The 16,995-nt window shown below is 36.5% G+C and overlaps 1 protein-coding gene and 1 long non-coding RNA gene across 28 annotated transcripts in view; one reads left to right on the top strand and one right to left on the bottom strand.

Moving 5' to 3' along the window:
- Positions 1-16,737, top strand: part of LOC137860592 (uncharacterized) — an 86,236-nt gene extending 69,499 nt beyond the window's left edge. For 22 of the 27 annotated variants that reach the window (XR_011099055.1, XR_011099053.1, XR_011099052.1 and 19 more), the window contains 8 exons: positions 1,852-1,940; positions 2,076-2,178; positions 3,479-3,711; positions 5,268-5,374; positions 6,258-6,962; positions 9,706-12,941; positions 14,678-14,749; positions 15,454-16,737. This is a non-coding gene — a long non-coding RNA (uncharacterized lncRNA). The remainder of the gene's footprint in view (positions 1-1,851; positions 1,941-2,075; positions 2,179-3,478; positions 3,712-5,267; positions 5,375-6,257; positions 6,963-9,705; positions 12,942-14,677; positions 14,750-15,453) is intronic. The other 5 variants (XR_011099044.1, XR_011099041.1, XR_011099033.1 and 2 more) reach the window with 3 other exon arrangements.
- The window catches only part of NR5A2 (nuclear receptor subfamily 5 group A member 2), an 87,260-nt gene that overhangs the window by 7,394 nt on the left and 62,871 nt on the right, over positions 1-16,995 (bottom strand). Inside the window, exon 7 of the mRNA XM_068690998.1 lies at positions 16,748-16,895. Coding sequence (XP_068547099.1) covers positions 16,748-16,895 — 148 coding nt within the window. The remainder of the gene's footprint in view (positions 1-16,747; positions 16,896-16,995) is intronic.

Genomic DNA, 16,995 nt, shown 5'->3' with positions numbered 1-16,995 from the left:
GAGCAGCGAACAGTCTATTATTTGGATGAGAAGCAGCTAAATGTTCAGAAAAAAGGGAATGAAAAATTTAGAAATTCACTTCCTTCTAGAAAATATTTGCTTTGCTTTTGCTCAGACCTTTGCAACTTTTCTGAATTATTGGATTTATATTTATCTTTGCTCTCATGGGGGGTTTGGATGCTAGCTATCCTTCCCCTCTCCTTCTACTCAAGTACTGTTTAAAAGAGGAATAATGGACCAGGTTAATCTCAGAGGTATTTCTACTGCTGTCACTGGAACTGCACCAAGGAGTGACATAGTCCTAAACCAAGAAATATAAATATTTTCTGGAAAAATATCCTATATAAATTTCTACTGAGGTTAAAACACAGAAGTGCAGCTGCCACTGAAACCCTTTTGAGTAGCAGGCTGTATCCTTTTATAAAGCCCATCTGTCTCTGTAGAGTATAAAAAATGCATGATCATAAAAAGCAGTGCTCCTTAGGGGAAAAATCTCTCTGTACTAATCTTGTAGTCACTTTACAAAACAGTTTTTAATCCCAAATTTGCATTTGATTTTCAGTCAGGAACTTTTGTGGTTTTTGCAAAGTTTTCTTATTCCATTAGAATAAGATATGAGGTACAGTTTGTTCAGGTGGCAAGTCCAGACTATGAATAAACCAACGTTATCATATGAAAGAGAATTAAACAGGCAGATCCAAGTGGGGATATATTAAGCCAAATTTAAGCTCCAGTAGTTGAATTTAGCCTGTACTAGATGTCTGGTTTGCCTCAGGATATATTCAGCTTTCCAGCTAATCGACTGAGGAAAACTGCCTCAGGTATGATAAAATTTACAAGACAGCTCAGTCGAATAGTTCTTGTTATAAATACTAGCTTAAAGGCATTCTTCTGGTCTTTGGGATCAGGATTGTATTTGCATTTAATTATTATATTTCAAACTTTTTTGAACTTGGTTAAAAATATTAGACCAGCCAATTATATTGTTATAGTGGTTTATGGATAAGAGCAGAACTTCATACCACTTTTTTATTACTTGGTGAATTTTCTTTGCACTTTTCTTTCTGTTTACATCCAGTGTCCCACAGGAGCAAAGATTATTACAATGTACTGTCTTTAAAAGAAGGAAATACAGCTAAGCAAAAGTGTTTTAGTGATGTGCTGCTCAAAGGGGTGCGATACTGTACCATGACTGTCAGTGTAATCATCAAATAATTTAGAATTTTAAGTCCTCTGCCTTATTTTGAGACAAGGCTCAGTATGATACAGTCAGCCAATCATCATTTATGGATGTGTTGATTTTAAAAAATATGTTTTTTCTCTGTTTAGATATTTTTTTAAGACATGATTTCACTAGCTTTATTGCCAATATTTGCACTAGCCTGGAACTGAACATGTTTTTTTTCACTGAACTATGTTGCATTAGTGGAAGCAGATTCTAGTTTAGAAGGAACATGAAAAAGATGATCACTTATGCCCGTGTAAGATGTGGGAAGTGGAAATTGCTGAAAGAACTGTTTTTAATATACTTTTGTTGAAACAATATAAAGCAAAGGGTTATTCAGTTAATTGCTCAGTGCTGAAAGCACTACAGCAGAGATGCAGTAGAAATGACTCCAATTAGCCAAATGTTTGAATTTTACTATTCAGAAGAGCTAGACTTCAATGTTGACATTTACAGCTATTTACCTTGTAAACACAACTGCAAACAGCTCACGAGACCATTGAGGGTATGTTGAAGCTGTTTTGTCAGAGATGCTGTTTCAATTCCGTATCAAGCTAGTATTGACAAAAAACTTTCAGGCTTAGATGAAAAGCATGGATGAGCTCGGTTCCATTCTATATTTGCAGGTGGCAGTCATCTGTTTATTACCAGGCCTGACCACACAGCCTGTGTGCTTGCCTAGATGTGCTCTTCGAAGCAGGGTGTTTCCACATCTGTAGGTATTTTTGTGGCGGACAGGACTGAATTGCCATTTGGAATGAAACCTGTTTTATTTTTCATTTTATACTAAAAGTTATATGAGCTGCTTCTGCATTTTTTGTAGTACTAATCTGGATTTCTTACTTTAAAGGTTAATCTTCATGGATGTTATGTCCAGGCAAAGAAACCTGGCTTTCCTTTAACCTTGTGTCCGTGACAGACAACGGCTATACATTGGGTGGGACACAATTCATGTAAGTACACATGTGCATCCTCGACTTTTCGTTTCACGGCAATGCAAAGGCTTTCAAATTCTAAGGTATTCAGCAACAAACAGTGCATTCATAGCTGTAAATTACCACAGTCACCAAGTGCCAAGGTAATCACGGACTCCTGCAGCAGAGCCTGCCCGCCTGCCCTGCAGGATCTCCGTGCTGGAGGATGCCAAACAGCCTGAACGTGTTGGGAGCAATGCGCTCACACGTTTACTTTTGTTCTTGGCATTCTTGGTTTACATTTGCTAATTGGAAGTTAATGTCTTCCCACAGGCAAACAAACATATTTAAACCAAAAATTACACCATTTTTTTCCAAACTCTATTGAAAAGCTTTTCCTAGTGCACAGCCCAAGGAGCACCTCTGAGTCTGCTGTCTTACTGAAGTACCTTTTTCACCTTTACTTTATCTGTGTGATTAACGCAGGGATTATTGGTCTGTTCACCTTAATCTAAGTCAGTTTACTTGATGTAGTCTAGTTCAATGAAGATTAACACAATTCTTAACATTTCTGTCTAACCAAACCTAATGATCTTGCAGTGAAGCGCAGCCCAGCAATACTTTGATATTCATTTCCTAGGTTGGCTTCAGGTTTAAAAAAAAAAAATAGAGATCCCAGCACAGAAAAGACAAATCAAGCTTGACACCTGGATAAAAAATCACGTACTGGAAAAACTTGACATAGAATTCAGCGGTGTCAAAAATACTAGATATTTGATGTTTCAAATTCAGACATTCTTCATTTAGACCAAAATAACAGACATTTATAGTGCACCTTACTGCTGGTGACTATTTAACAGCTAGGTGCTCTCACAGCATGGTACTCTTTATGTGCTCAGTAATGAAAGTTTGCTATTGATTTTTCTGTAGCTGCTTGTAACTATTATAGTTGATACATCAATAGAAAAGGAAAGCACAATGTTTCATAGGAGGCAGAAAATCAGAGAATACATGATGCTGTGACAGTAAATCATGGCATAATCTCAAGAATTGATAGATGGTTACTGCTAACTTGAAACCCATGGCTTTCTCTGAAAAGACTAGCCTATAATCGCCCAATATGTTCTAACAGACTGACTGCCCGTAATAGTGGTAAAGGACACAACACAATGTTTCATCTGCAGAATAATGGTTTCCACAGGCCAGGTTGTTTTGCTGCGGTGGATTTCGTTTTGTGTGCTACTGCAAAAGAAGGGCAAAAGAGTGGTTGAAATGCAATTTAGATTAATAGGTAAAAGTTGTACGAAAAAGTATTTTTTTTTCTTTCTTCCCCCTTCAGGAAAGAGCACAGAAGGTTTATGTTTAAAAAAAAAAAAAAAAAAAGGAAGAGAAGTTGTCATTAATTTTTAACTGCAAAAGTCTGCAGTTAGTTGAAAAGGAAACGCAAAAGAGCTGATTATTCTTGAGATCAAAATATTGGAGCTGTTTTGTCAAGAAAGGCAAATGCAGAGAAAATAAATTTACCACAGCCATTTCCAGCTCCACAGCATCCTGAAAAGGTGCCAACGGCACGTAAGTAATTGAAAGCTCTTTTAAGTGTCCGCTTCTCTCTGCCATGTTTTTGAGGGGGGAACAGTAATCTCAAAATTTTACAGTATGCCTAGTGAGGTTTTAGCAGGAATGTTCTTAATTGCTCTGTTCCCTCTTTATTCTCTGGCTCATCTCTGGTATTTATCTATGGTTTTAATTAATTGTGAGGGTCTTATTTCCCTCTCTCAAAACAGAAAGGGAAGAAGAACCACAGGTAGGAGTTAGCTGGCCAGCTGGAGCACAGTGGGAAGTTTAAAGGACACTGCTTCCCCAGTAGCCTCTTGGCAATGTTCCTCTCTGAAAGAATATTTTCAGTGAGCAATGTTGTTTTCCAGCACTACTTTAGAGGATGAAAGTCTGATACCCATCCTTTTCAACCTTGCTGGTGTCCGTTCTCTAAAGCCAAATGTCTCCCAGAAAAGATGGACTTAGACACGAGGAAACACCTTTCTCAAGCACCATGCACTCAGCCTGCCTCAGTCTGGGCTTGAAGAACAGTCTGTGTCATTTATTCTGCCTCGGCTGTGGGCTTTCCCCAGTGAAAGACCAGATAGTATTATGTCTCATCATGAGCAGTTCATGGATCTCTCTTACAGTTTTTGGTGCTGGGAGAGAGGAAAGATGCTGTTGTAGTGTAATTTCCTGTTCTGATGCTGAAATCTATCTCCCTCTTGAGATGACACTTTCCTTCACCTGGCAAGCAGAGGTGTTGTGCAAAATGTTTATAATATGCATCAACTGGGGAGAACTCTAAATGTAGGATTTTCCTTATTAATCCTTGACTAATCTTATAAAGTGAACTCTTAAAATATCTTTAGGAGGATGGTCATGTGTGGGCTAAACCTTTGCAAGCCATGTGGGCTGTTTTGGGGTTTAAGTATCTATTTCAGTTTGCCCCATGCTCAGTAGCTCTGCAAAGACCCAGAGCAGTACAGGGAACCTCTGCTCTACAGAGTTCATCCAGCCTTAGTAGCAGCTTTGCCAGGGCCTGAGGAGCTGCAATTTTTGCTCCCCACCCCTTTCCTGCCAGCAGAAGTCAGTGGGACGTGCTCCAAGCCGTGAGCTTGGGAACGAGTGTTTCTGCACAGTCCCGTTCTGTCTCCCAATTCATGATCCCAGCTGTGTTCAAGGCTGAGCCGTCAAGTTTGTTTCTGAATTTTCTTTCATTGTTTCTTTCCTGTTTGCCTCTATTTCCTCCCTCTCCATCTCTCACTTGGCTTTGATCACAGTTCCATGGTTTCTCTTTCCTTCCTGTCCTTTTCCCCCTGTTTTCTTGACCCCTTTCCTATCTCCAACCCCCCATTCTGTTTCTCTGGTCCAATTGCTGCTGTCCCTCGTTTTCACCTCCTACTCTTGGTTCCTGCTCTGCACAGGTATCCTCTTCTCCGCCATTCCTCTCCCATCACTCTTGCAATTCCTCCTTTCCCCTGGCCTTTTCCTATTTATTTCTCCTGCTACTTCTTGTCAGCATTTCTTTGCAGTATTTCACCCCTCTATTTTTGCTGCCTTAGAGACAGTCATTATTTTTTCTCTTTCAGTGTCCAAGCTGGCACAAGCATCAGGGGGATAAGAGAGAGAGGGGAACGTGGCCTGTGTCTGCAGTATGTCTCCAGTGCATGGCTGACAGTCACACACAGACTTTCAAGTAGGAGCCTCTGCAGTGTGTTTTCAACTAAAAATAAGTGAGGAGCAGGTCCTAGGTTGTAGTCTGTACATTCTGGTATTAAAATTATGTAATAAGTAATCTGTTACAGCAGCGGTGAAGTGAATTTAGCCATTGCCTTCCTTTAGCATGTTCCTCTCTCAGTGAAGCATATAAGTGTATGTCCAAATTAAAAATACAGGGTGGCCTGACTGGCTTCAAGATTAAGTATATTCACTGATTTATTTATATCTTTATATGTAACCACATATTCCCAAATTATGCTAGGAAACTTGCCTAACAAAAGCAGCCACTGATGTTAAACACTGCTATCGATAGCAGCAAAAAAATCAAAACAAAACAAAAACAAACAAACAAACAAAAAAAAAAACCACAAAAAAACACCTCTATAATCTTTTGTTACTTATGAAATACATTCAAACTTGCACCTTGACCGTCTACTATGTATATTAAAAATGGGACAGAAATTCTAAAAGTATTTCCAAAGCACAGACAAATGTAACTGTGAGTAATTTGAAGGTGATTCCCTCCCCCAAACTATTTAAAATCCATCCTTACTAATATTCTATATACATATTAGAGAGTGAAAAAGTGCAGAGTGCACCAGGTTATTCTGAAATCCCCACTGCCTGCATACAAAGGCAGCAGTACAGAATACAAATACTGCTTGATACCCATATTTCTAATTACTTATGAGATTTGCATCTAACAAATATATGACCTAATTTTCTCTCAAGCATCTAATCCTATTGTTATTTCAAAACCTTCCAAAATATGCATTTAGAAAAAAAGAAAAGAAAATGTACTTGATGAAGATGCTTAATGTCTTTTTTTTTTTTTTTTTTTTTTTTTTTTTTTTTCATAGCTTGTAGCTGTCAGACAAGCAGACAACATAAATCAGTGATGATCAGATTGGATCAAATTCATGCCTCCAATAATACCATTGTATTCAACAGTTACTGGAGAGATGAGTTCACAACATTCATTGCATTTTGTGAAACAAAATCAGGACAAATCAACAGCGTTTATTAATTTTTCTCTATAATTTAGTGAAGTTTATCTAAAAAACTTCATCAGTCTTGAAACAGAAGGCTACCTCTGGAATTCTACAAGAATTTAATCATTTATGGCTCTGACATCCAGGGTGGAGATGAATGTGTATTTATTCATTAAAAATAGTGGTTTAATTCTTAACTATATCATATAACCCCAATATATATGTATATTTAGTTATATGTTTTTTTTTATAATCTCTGTATATAATAGTATATAATATATATATGTAATCTGTATTTTATTCACAAAAATAAATGATTGGAAGTTTCATCAAGAAAAGTATCTGTAATATAGACACTCTCCCGATTTCTTTCAGACTGTCTGCACAATGTATGGAACCTGCATGGGAGGCTGGACTAAAACCTGTCAGCTCAGTGAAAAAGTGTTCTCAGGAGCAAAGGAATGTTTATCATAGTCTTTGCTCCATACATCATCATTTAGCATCTCTAAGAACTTTCAAGGACTGCTTTTTAATTGTTTGGCTTTGCTACAGGTTTTGATAGATAAAGTGAAGGTAAGATGTCTTCGCTTTTGTTTCTCTATAAAGAGTTCAAAAAAACCCACAGATATAAAAGAACAGGGTAAAAGCAAATCCACTTTGTCCTGCATGTTGCACACAGTGCTACAATTTGCTTCTAAAAATCTCTTAAAAGATGAATTTTCACAGTTTTTGCAGTTTTAGACACCAACATGAAAATACAGCAAGGATCTCCTGTCATGTTGAATTATTAACAAAGAAAGAGATCAAATTTACTCAAAATGCATTATAGGTTATTTTAAATCGGATTCTTTTAACTATGGTCTTTGTTTTGGTATCTGTAGATATTTAAATGGTATCTATAGATATTTAAACAATGATGTTTCAATTTGTTTGTACCTTACGCAGTATCTTTAATACTCTGGATTTCACCTCTTTTTACAAAGATAACAATTCTTTTCATTTACCAGATAGAGGAACAGACGTATAAAAGACTTCAAAGCTCCGTAGTCTGCAATGGAGTCAGAAACAGAGACAAGAGGGTTTTATTTCTGTATTGAGCAATGCTGGCTCCCTGATAGGAAAAGTCCCTTATGAGACAATCCTAAAATTATATTCTTGTCCATATTCATACATTTTCTTTCCCAGAGGATTGAAGTAGAAAAGTGGAACAGCTCTTCTAGCAGCAGAGTGGAGAACCTTGACTGCTTTGCCTGAGAGCCAGAAAAGAGTTAAATGTTTCACAATCAGACTGGCTATTTAACTCTTCTCTTGACCCACATCATCTCAAATGAGAAAGTTATCCCTAGTTTCCTTAGGCAATGCAGGACATGCAGCACTGAGGGGCTATATAAATAATCAAGTTCAAATGCAACATATTGATGCACAAATGCAACAAAACTGTGAAATTGGGAGACTTGTGATCAATTTAATCATCTTGCCTATGAAATTTACTGATGTAGGGACAAGAAAGAACCCATACGATCATCATCATTACCTCCTTCATCCTTCTGCCCAATGCCAGCCATAGATCTCCATCTAGCAATTTGTACATCAAGTTTGGAACTTTTGACTGACTTGTATCATAATACTTTAAAGAAGTGGTCATCTTGATTTCAAGAAATGGAGCCTCCATATTATACTAGAGATGGGCTCTTCCAAAAAACAGTGATCTTCGCCTGGAGATTGGACTACTTCTAATATAATTAATCCCAAATTAATACAGTGATCCTGCAGATGTGTTCTCACATTGCCTTCCATGGGATGTACACAGCAGCCATTATCTGCTGAATTAAACTTTTAACAAATTCCATGTGGCCTCATCATAATCACATCTCAGTTACCACAGCATTGCTTCCTTTGAGCTTGGTGTACACCACGGCCAAGACACCCTTACAAGATCATTAATATGCTGGTTTTTTTTGCATCCTTCCTTTTCTCTGCTATATCAGACATGAATTATGTTCACTTTCAAGGTCCTATAGCTGTTCCTTCACCACCTATCATCACAAGGTCACCTCCTGCCTCTGACTTGCCCACAATGCCATCTCCATCATCTGCTCACCAGTTTTCCAGACCATGTGCTTTCTGTTTTCTCCACTCTGACTCATGCTTAATAGGAGCTCTCTGCAGCTCTCTTTAACTACTTTCTTCATATCCCCTCGCAAAACTTTTTGTTGTGACATTTAAGACAGGTGACCCTGGGCTGTAGGGATTGTGCCTCACATCCTTCAGCCATCCTCTGCCAGTCAACACCTACTGATCATCATCTATTTAGATTGCTAATTTTAAAAGAGTATAGATGTATTAAAATTCTACCTGCCGTTAAGGATTCTGAATCAGAAAATTAGGAAACGTTACTATTAATAGTCTGAACAACAAGTTTGTCATAGTGAAAGGATCCTCCTAGTTAGAGGTCTCATTTTTGTTCTCTGGTGTCATTCCCAGCCTATCTGTGGCTGGGAATTCATTCCAAAAAGTCTTCTATTTGAAATCTGTTAGTACAGCAAAAAATAGTCAAGAATCAAAGGGGGGCAAATATTTTGTCAGACACTAGTACATGGAATAAATGTTCTTAAATAAATCTTATCTTTATCTATTATTCAGCTTTCAGCTAACAAATTATATTCAGTCCCTCCCTTGTTATAAATACATATTGATTAGTTCTAAACTCTGAACTTCAGAATGAGTTATATCTGGTCACTGCTAAACTGCTCTCTTTGCTAAAGGGAAAAAAACCTCAACACACATTATACTGCATTTAATTAAGACAAGCATCAGCTTTATGTACCATTATTTGCTTCTGCCAACTCTCAATGGCATAAATATTGAACAGTCACATCTTCTGAATACTAATCGATCCTTTCTGAATTCCAAATGATTACATAAAATTTAGGAAATGTTTCTTTGCCAGCATTATCCTCAGATGCTTACTGTAGTTAGAGTTGAGATATGAGCCTGGACTTGACAAGTGTGCAGTACGTATTTGTTTAAATTCAGATGTAATGTGGAGAAGCCTGAAAGCCCTGGCTGAACGTTAATTGTACAGAACCCCTCAGCTGTTCTCTTACTGGTCATCAGGTGCGGTCTTAAAAGTGCACTTGGGCAACAGTGTGGATGAACATAGCAAAACTGCCAATGGATTTAATAAAAACACTGTAAAGCAGCCTAAGTATATGTATGTGATATCAATAATATATGTATAAATTTGAGGATAAAAATATTTGTATATTTAGAAATTATCAAAAGTAAAAACTGCTAGAGCACCTATTTTGAATAGGACTTCAGTGCTCTCTGAAGACTTAAGACAGTCTTCAAGACTTGCGTGCCATCTGTCACAGCAAGTAAGAAAACACCTCCGTGATGGCCGGTCTGTCCCTAGGTAAGTGCTTCCTTGTGGACTTACATTGGCTTGTCAAGGGAGGCCTTGCCTTGCGTTACTCCTCGCTTTACATTCATAGCACCTGCCTCACATCCTGCACTGAGGGTGCTACGTGAAGGCAAATTATTGTTTTCTGTGAGTTTTCTGGATACTAAAATATTGGAATTATTTCAGGGCGGGTGGGCAGGTTGATTTTTGTCTAATTCCTTTTCTTAGTGAGTTCACATGTTTACTGGACTGTGCTTTGATGACCTGGTGCAGACTCTTTAACCAGGAAGTGTAAAGGGCAGATCCATAGTTGTTGAAAGTATTGTGTAATCACTAGGCAGGCTGCAAAAAAGATCCAAATACGCCAAAACTTGTTAGGTTATGCCTTTATATCTGTATCAAATCTAAGGGTCTACAATCCTGTCTTAATTCTAGACCCTTGTTTCCTGTTTCCTACTTCAGGCCGTTTTGGCCTGATAAGACCTTTTGCCGCACTGACTACTTCATTTCTTTCTGTTGCTCTTTTTGTTTGTGTGCCCTTAAGCATCATAAATACTGCCAACATTTAATCAATATCCCTTGTTATTTAATGCCCAATTGATGCTTATTATACACTTATTTTTTGATCTGCAGAGATCATACCCCAAATTAAAACCTCAGCAAAAGCTGTAGAAGTGAAAATATGTACAGCCCAGTGTTTCACCATTTTTGCTACTGTTTTTTTTTTTTTTTTTTAAACTTATCTCTTCTGTAGATTTAGATTGCAACCTCACTGAGGTACAGACTGGCTAGTCTGTAAATCTGATAGACATATATACATAAAATATATTAAAAATACAATAGCAAATTTAATTAATTTATTTTTTTTTTCCAGCTTCAGAGTTTTTCATAACTGCATTGATGTGCGTTAATGGAATCAGATGAAACAAAGCACAGGCAGACTTTCTGCTGCTTCTTTTGCATGTTCGCGGGAAGCTGCTCATAGTCATGTGAATAGAAAGGGTAGAGTCTTGTCTCAGAAATGCTTCATTTCAGCCTGTTTCATTGCTATGAAAAGCTTAATAGGAATGTTTATCTTCCAGAAGTCCCTATAGTGGAGTCCAATACGGGGGCCTACTCCTCTAATCTCAGCTCTGGAGCTTTAGGAAGACTAAAAGCAAAGAAAGATTTGCTAATATTTCTCTTACCCAACAGAAATGGGTAAAATGGGTATGGATTATTGCCTAGTCAGGGTGGGTCTCTGCTGAACCTGTAAGTAACACTGTGGTTTATTTGAAAACAGTTCATTTTTTTTTTTTCCCTTTAATCAAGAGCCCATTGTTTGCCATTCATAGCAATTAAATGTTTACCATTTCTACAGGTCCCTCTTGTCTTATGTTAAGTGAGATGTGAGATCAATAGTGGCTCTGCAATTATTTGCCCATTGATAAAGTCTTCATTTCTTAAATGAAGTACATTTATCTGTGTCCTGACAATGATAAGAGAGCAGTACCAGTCAGCTGCTGCCTACTCTAGCATTTAGCTCCAGGCAGACACGTGCCTGGACATGAGTCAAATGATGTCTAACTTTCTTCCTATTGGCATTTCACTTTACAAACTGCTTTGATGGGAGGTTTGACAAATCATCCTTGTTGAATTTGAATAATAAAAAGTAGCAGGATAAATAGGAAGTTGGGTGAAGAGCAATGGCTGATTTCAGTGACCAGTCTGTAGTGTGACTGACTGGCGACAGTTATATGTTTCGTTAAAAAAAAATAAAAATAATTTAAATATAGTAATTTAGCAAGTGGAATTACTGAAAAATTATCTGAACTTTATTCTGTGATAGGAAGAAGATCAAAGAAACAGTGAGACAAATTTTGACTCCAGTAAAATCAGAGAAATTGTGTTCGATTTTAGTGAGGCCAAGATTTGACTACAATGGAATGTGGCTATCTATTTCTTTCCCAGAATTAGAGAATTCAACATTAAATTTTAAAATTTTTAATTTCTAACTCTTCTAACTCTGACAAAGTAAGAAAGGAGCTTCCAAAGTAGTGTCAAATTCATGAAAATTCAAAGAAGCTGATAAACTGGCACAATTGCTTTTTCTATCTGTAGCGTATCTTGATTCAAACTAGCAATTATTAATGACAAAGGAAATTTTATTTAGTTTTAGACCTACTTTTTGATAATGTGTACTGTGGACTATACTGTTTATGTTTTATAGAAAAATTAGTTGTATTTCTTTGGGATTATGGTAAAGAAATTGCATTGTCAGTTTGGCTATCTTTCAGAAAGCCAGATGTGTTTGTTATTTAGTAGGAAATTCAATGAAGACTTACTTATCTGAACATCAACTTTCTCAGATGTGCTCTTTTTGCATTTTGGATGGGCATTCATACATGTAAAGCCTGCAGAACTAGTGTTAAAAGATTTAATACTCATGTTTCCCAAAGGTTTCTTCCTCCTCTCCCATTCTGCAATGTATGCCCCCACAAAGCAGTCATGTTTGCAAATAGGTAAACCTCAATGAAAGAAAGGTTTGCAAAGATAACTGCTCTAAGAACTGAAGTTCTGATTTAGTTCCAAGAAAGCTAATAGCTTTCTTGAAACTTTCTTATTTCTAATAATTGAAATGGAGAATGATTAAGAGAATGATTAAGAAAATACATTGCTATTTCTAGACCATCTAAACGGAATACTTATTTCAAGTAAATCATGCTGGTAGACAGATTGCTCCTTTGCAATAAAATGCCTTGGCTTCTGAAGTCCATCTTGTCTTCAGATAAAACATTCAATCAGCACCCAGCGTATCATTTACAGCAAAGGAGGACGCTGGTACAAAATTCAAACGTGTCCATCAGAAGTCAACTTGGGGAAGAAGTGACTAGAAGGTGGTTTATACCAGACTACACAACCAAAACTTCTGAGGGCAATTTTGATCCCAAGACCTGTGTCTATTTGCTTTAATGTGATCTCAGGTGTCAGTCAGACTGATTGATTTGCATAATGCTGTTCTGGTGCACAGAGAGAGAGGAAAGCAACAGAGGTATGTGAAGAGGTATGCAGCTGGGGAAGTACCACAGAGGACTGACTCATGGAAAGATTGTTTGTGATTCTTTAAGGGAACCCTGCTGGACTGGTGTAATAGATCTGTCAATCATGTAAGTGGATCAGAGTAATGTGATTGAATTTAAATTTAATCTAAACTTCTGGTGTCCTGACAGGGTAATCAACTGACTGTTGATGGTGCAGTGAAGCTGTGAAGGAAAGTGTTTCTATGTTTCGTGTTGTTATGAGTCAAGGCTCTTGTTACTCTAAAAGACAGTTGAGGCCCTGCCATGCACAAGGCAGTCATCCCCACTGTGGTTGTGATGATTGTGCTGGTTGAAAGGACTGCTTTGGTCCCTGTTGACTTTTAAACTATGGGCACACAAAAGCTGAAGGATTGATTCAGATGAACTGGTTATCTGCTGAGAACAAGTGTGATGGACTTGTTCCTCTCCAGGGACTGGCAGTGACTGGGCTAATAGCATGAGGAACCACTGATGGACAGACAGACAGTCACTGAAGTATGAGGATCCATTGGCTTGAAAGGTTTTTTTTTTTTAATGCACAGAGAAGTAAGAACTGCCTGGCTATAAAGTGTTTTATTTTATAACTGATGGAAGAAATGTAAGTTACCTAATTCTACATATATTAATTCTTGATAGGACTACACCAAGGAGATGCTACACCATCTGAAAAAATAGTTACCAAAATAGTCTGGCTTCTTGAATGATAACTGAGTCAACTTTGGCAAGGTTGTTCAGTTGGGACAGATAGCTGGAGAAAGGAACAGAGCTCCAGTGCCTGCATGTACCACTCACTGGAGTGGCTGCAGAAAGAGTTGTGTGCTGCTGGCTACAAAGGTTACAATAAACATGCACCTGTCTAAGCTTCAATAGCATCTTCTTTTATGCTACTAGCAATCAAAAGCATTTTCTTGTTTAAACCCTTTGGAAACTCTGACAAGTAAACAATGAACAATTTAAAAACTAGCATGCCAGACTGATATGATTTAATTATGTTTTCAAAACTTACTGTGTGCTATGGGGTTAGAACATTATTTTACTGATATTTTACTAAGCTAATCACTGCTGAAATGTTAGAAAAAAAGACAGAGACAATGTTATTTGCCCTCAAGGAGATTGCTATCCTGTGAAAACACAGACAATACTGTACAGCCAGGAATAACAAACAGCTTTAGGAGGCAGCTTCATAACTGTTTGGTTAAAAAACAAACAAACACAACCAACCACAAACAACAACAACAAAAAAACAGCTTCTTCTCAGTAAATTAATTCTGTGGATTATTGACTTTGTGTTGCCACACAAAAAATAGTATAAGCCTTTACTGGATTGTTTAACACTGTGGGAGGGCATCCTTAGAAATGAAAAAAGCTGGTATGTCTTGAAGTGCTTCTTATTACATTAAATATTGCAGAGACAGATTTTCAACAAGAGTCTGCTCAGATTTTTGAAATATTTTTTGATTAATGTTTTCAATGCTAAGACCAGTTTTCTGTTGAGATGCCTAAGAGACAAAGGTACGTGTCAAATGCACCTTGATACTTAGGTACAATAATTGCTCCCAATTATTTCAGCGGAATTTGATGCTTAACTAGTTTTGACAGTCCTGCTGAATGCCTACCAGCATTGTTAGACACTTCAATGTCTTAAAAAAACTGACTCAGTCAACTTCAGTCAGACCATTCATTATTTTGGGCACAAACTTAAGTACTACTTAGCTGGAAAAGGTATCTATGTTTTTCATTTGAGTTCTGTCATCATTCTCATTAAATATTTGCCTTAGTTCTTTGGGTCAGGTGACAATATCTTTATGTTTTACTCTTTGCAGAAAACATCTAGCTTGGACTTCTAGCAAATCAAGTTATGCAGTATGTTAAATAGTGAATTAGCAGCTTCAAAGGTACAGACACTTTCTTTGCTACATCATTTCTATATGTAAGTGATATGACTATAAGGCTCCCATTAGCAGCAGAATTAGCTCTGTAGCTAATATAGCAGCGTAAATGAGAGAAAAACTGGATAACTTGACTTTATACAACTGCAAGGTATGCTAGGTGTTTATACGCATCTGCTTTTGCAGTTGAGTATGCTGCCTTGCAGAATTAGGAAAGCTGAAGGTGTAAGAATGATTCCTATATCAATGCAAAGTACTTGAGGAGCTGACAAAAGTGATCACACAAAAAGACCACCTAAATGTGAGCATTTTCCAAATGTACTTCTTTTATTCAGCTAATTTAAAGTACCACTGAACTGAGATGAATTCTCTAAATATTTTATTAGAGGAAAGCTACAGGCTCTTCAGAAATTTCTGTACCACTGTCTAATGACTGTAAAACCTACTTATTAGGAATTAGGAAATCTGAATTCTTGTTGTTCATCAGATTAAATAATAAACCATAATTTTCGTTAATAGAAAGCTTGCTTTTCCATCTCTGAATCTGACATGGAAAGAGACTAAGTCTTGAATATAAAATATTAATAGCTTCCAAGCAAATCCATCATCTCTTTTCCTAGGAATCAGAATGTACATAATTCATAACAATCGTTAACTAAGTAATTCTTTTTTTTTTTTTTCTATATGTTCTGCATCCTATATCTCTGAAGTATTGATTTTTTTATCATCATGTTTAAAGAGAACTTCATCTAAAATCTTCCAAAACAGCTATGAACTCTTTAAACACCACATGGAAGGGCATATTTCAGAGAGTAATTGAGACTTTACAGTGTATCCAAAACATCTTGCTCCTTTTCATTTAAATGCAATTGTGTTATAATAATTTATCTGTAAAATTCTATTTCCTTTACATAATATTTTTAAACAAATTATAATTAAAGAAAATTATTACTAAATGTCACCACTTTTGATATTTCTTTCTTTGTTATACTTGGCTCAATTTTTCACTCTCTTCATAGACAAAATAACTTTTGAGTAAAACTAGAATTTTGCCTGTGGAGGGATCTATATGTGTCTGGATCTGACCTTATTTTTTAAGATCTCTCCTTTCTACTTCCTTAAAGTAAATAAGAAAATCACTTGGTCAATGTTTATTTAGACCAGTTCTATTAAGTCAACAAAATGCAAACTTGAAATGGAAGACAGGAAGAAAAGTATTTTCCTATGAAGTCAATAGAAATCCATCTCCCTCCCGCTTTTTTTTTTTTTTAATTGTTATTATTATTATTATAATTTTGTATTTCTAGTATTGGTGATATTTCATGGCTGATTCATTGCAGGGCACTGGTTTAACTAATTTGTCTTGCATAGGTATCTTTACCTTTCTGTGTCCTCTCTGCTAATACAAAACAATCTTCCCTTTAAAGGTTATTTCCTTGCTAGATTTGCCATAAAGCTATTATCATTAATCTACACTTTAAGAGATCCTTTCACTTTTTACAAACTATGAGTTGCATTCCTGATTTATGTGTTAGGATGTGACAGCCATATGCAAACAAGACTGTTTATACTTACCACAAATGCCCTTAAAAAAGAGGGTTATTTCAACCATATCTCCACACCATCTGCTTTACATAACCACATTCAATATCATAAAAAATATACCAATCTGTATTTTCCTCTGTCCTTTAGAATTTATAATAGAATTTTATTCTTGGTCTGGAATATTCATAAAGTACATACAGTAAGCTTGTAATACTCTAGTAAATTCCTTATGTTTTAGGAATCAGTTGCATAGAAATCCACTTTTAATTCTCCTACATAATTTTTCTTTGTGAAGTGATAATTAAAAGAAAAGAATCTTCGGTTTACTCTGAACCTCATAAAATATATTTAAAGTCTCATTCATTTTTTGGGAAAAAAAATAATAAAACTATTTTTAGTATTTTAAGGGGGAAAAACAACAGTGTTAATTAAGGAATACGAAGAGTAAAATTTACCTACCTAAACTAAACAGCACCAGAAATTTGAGACATACAAATTCTCGTAGATCAAACTGTAGGGAACGAAGCTTTGCTACTAGTTCTTGTGCATGGCTCATAAGGTTGTTGAGGGTGGCTCCAGCTTGCGACGCTATTACAGAATAATCCACCTGTAAAAGAGAATTATATTTCTGTCTGTACCCACAGAACCACTTTAGAATGTTTCAAGCAATCACATGTAACCAGGATGCTCCTGGATAAAAGAATCAC

The sequence above is a fragment of the Anas acuta genome, chromosome 8 (assembly GCF_963932015.1).
Source record: "Anas acuta chromosome 8, bAnaAcu1.1, whole genome shotgun sequence".
NCBI classification, from domain to species: domain Eukaryota; kingdom Metazoa; phylum Chordata; class Aves; order Anseriformes; family Anatidae; genus Anas; species Anas acuta.
The sequence above is the reverse complement of the archived record's forward strand: the minus strand, read 5'-3'. Positions and strand labels throughout refer to the sequence as shown.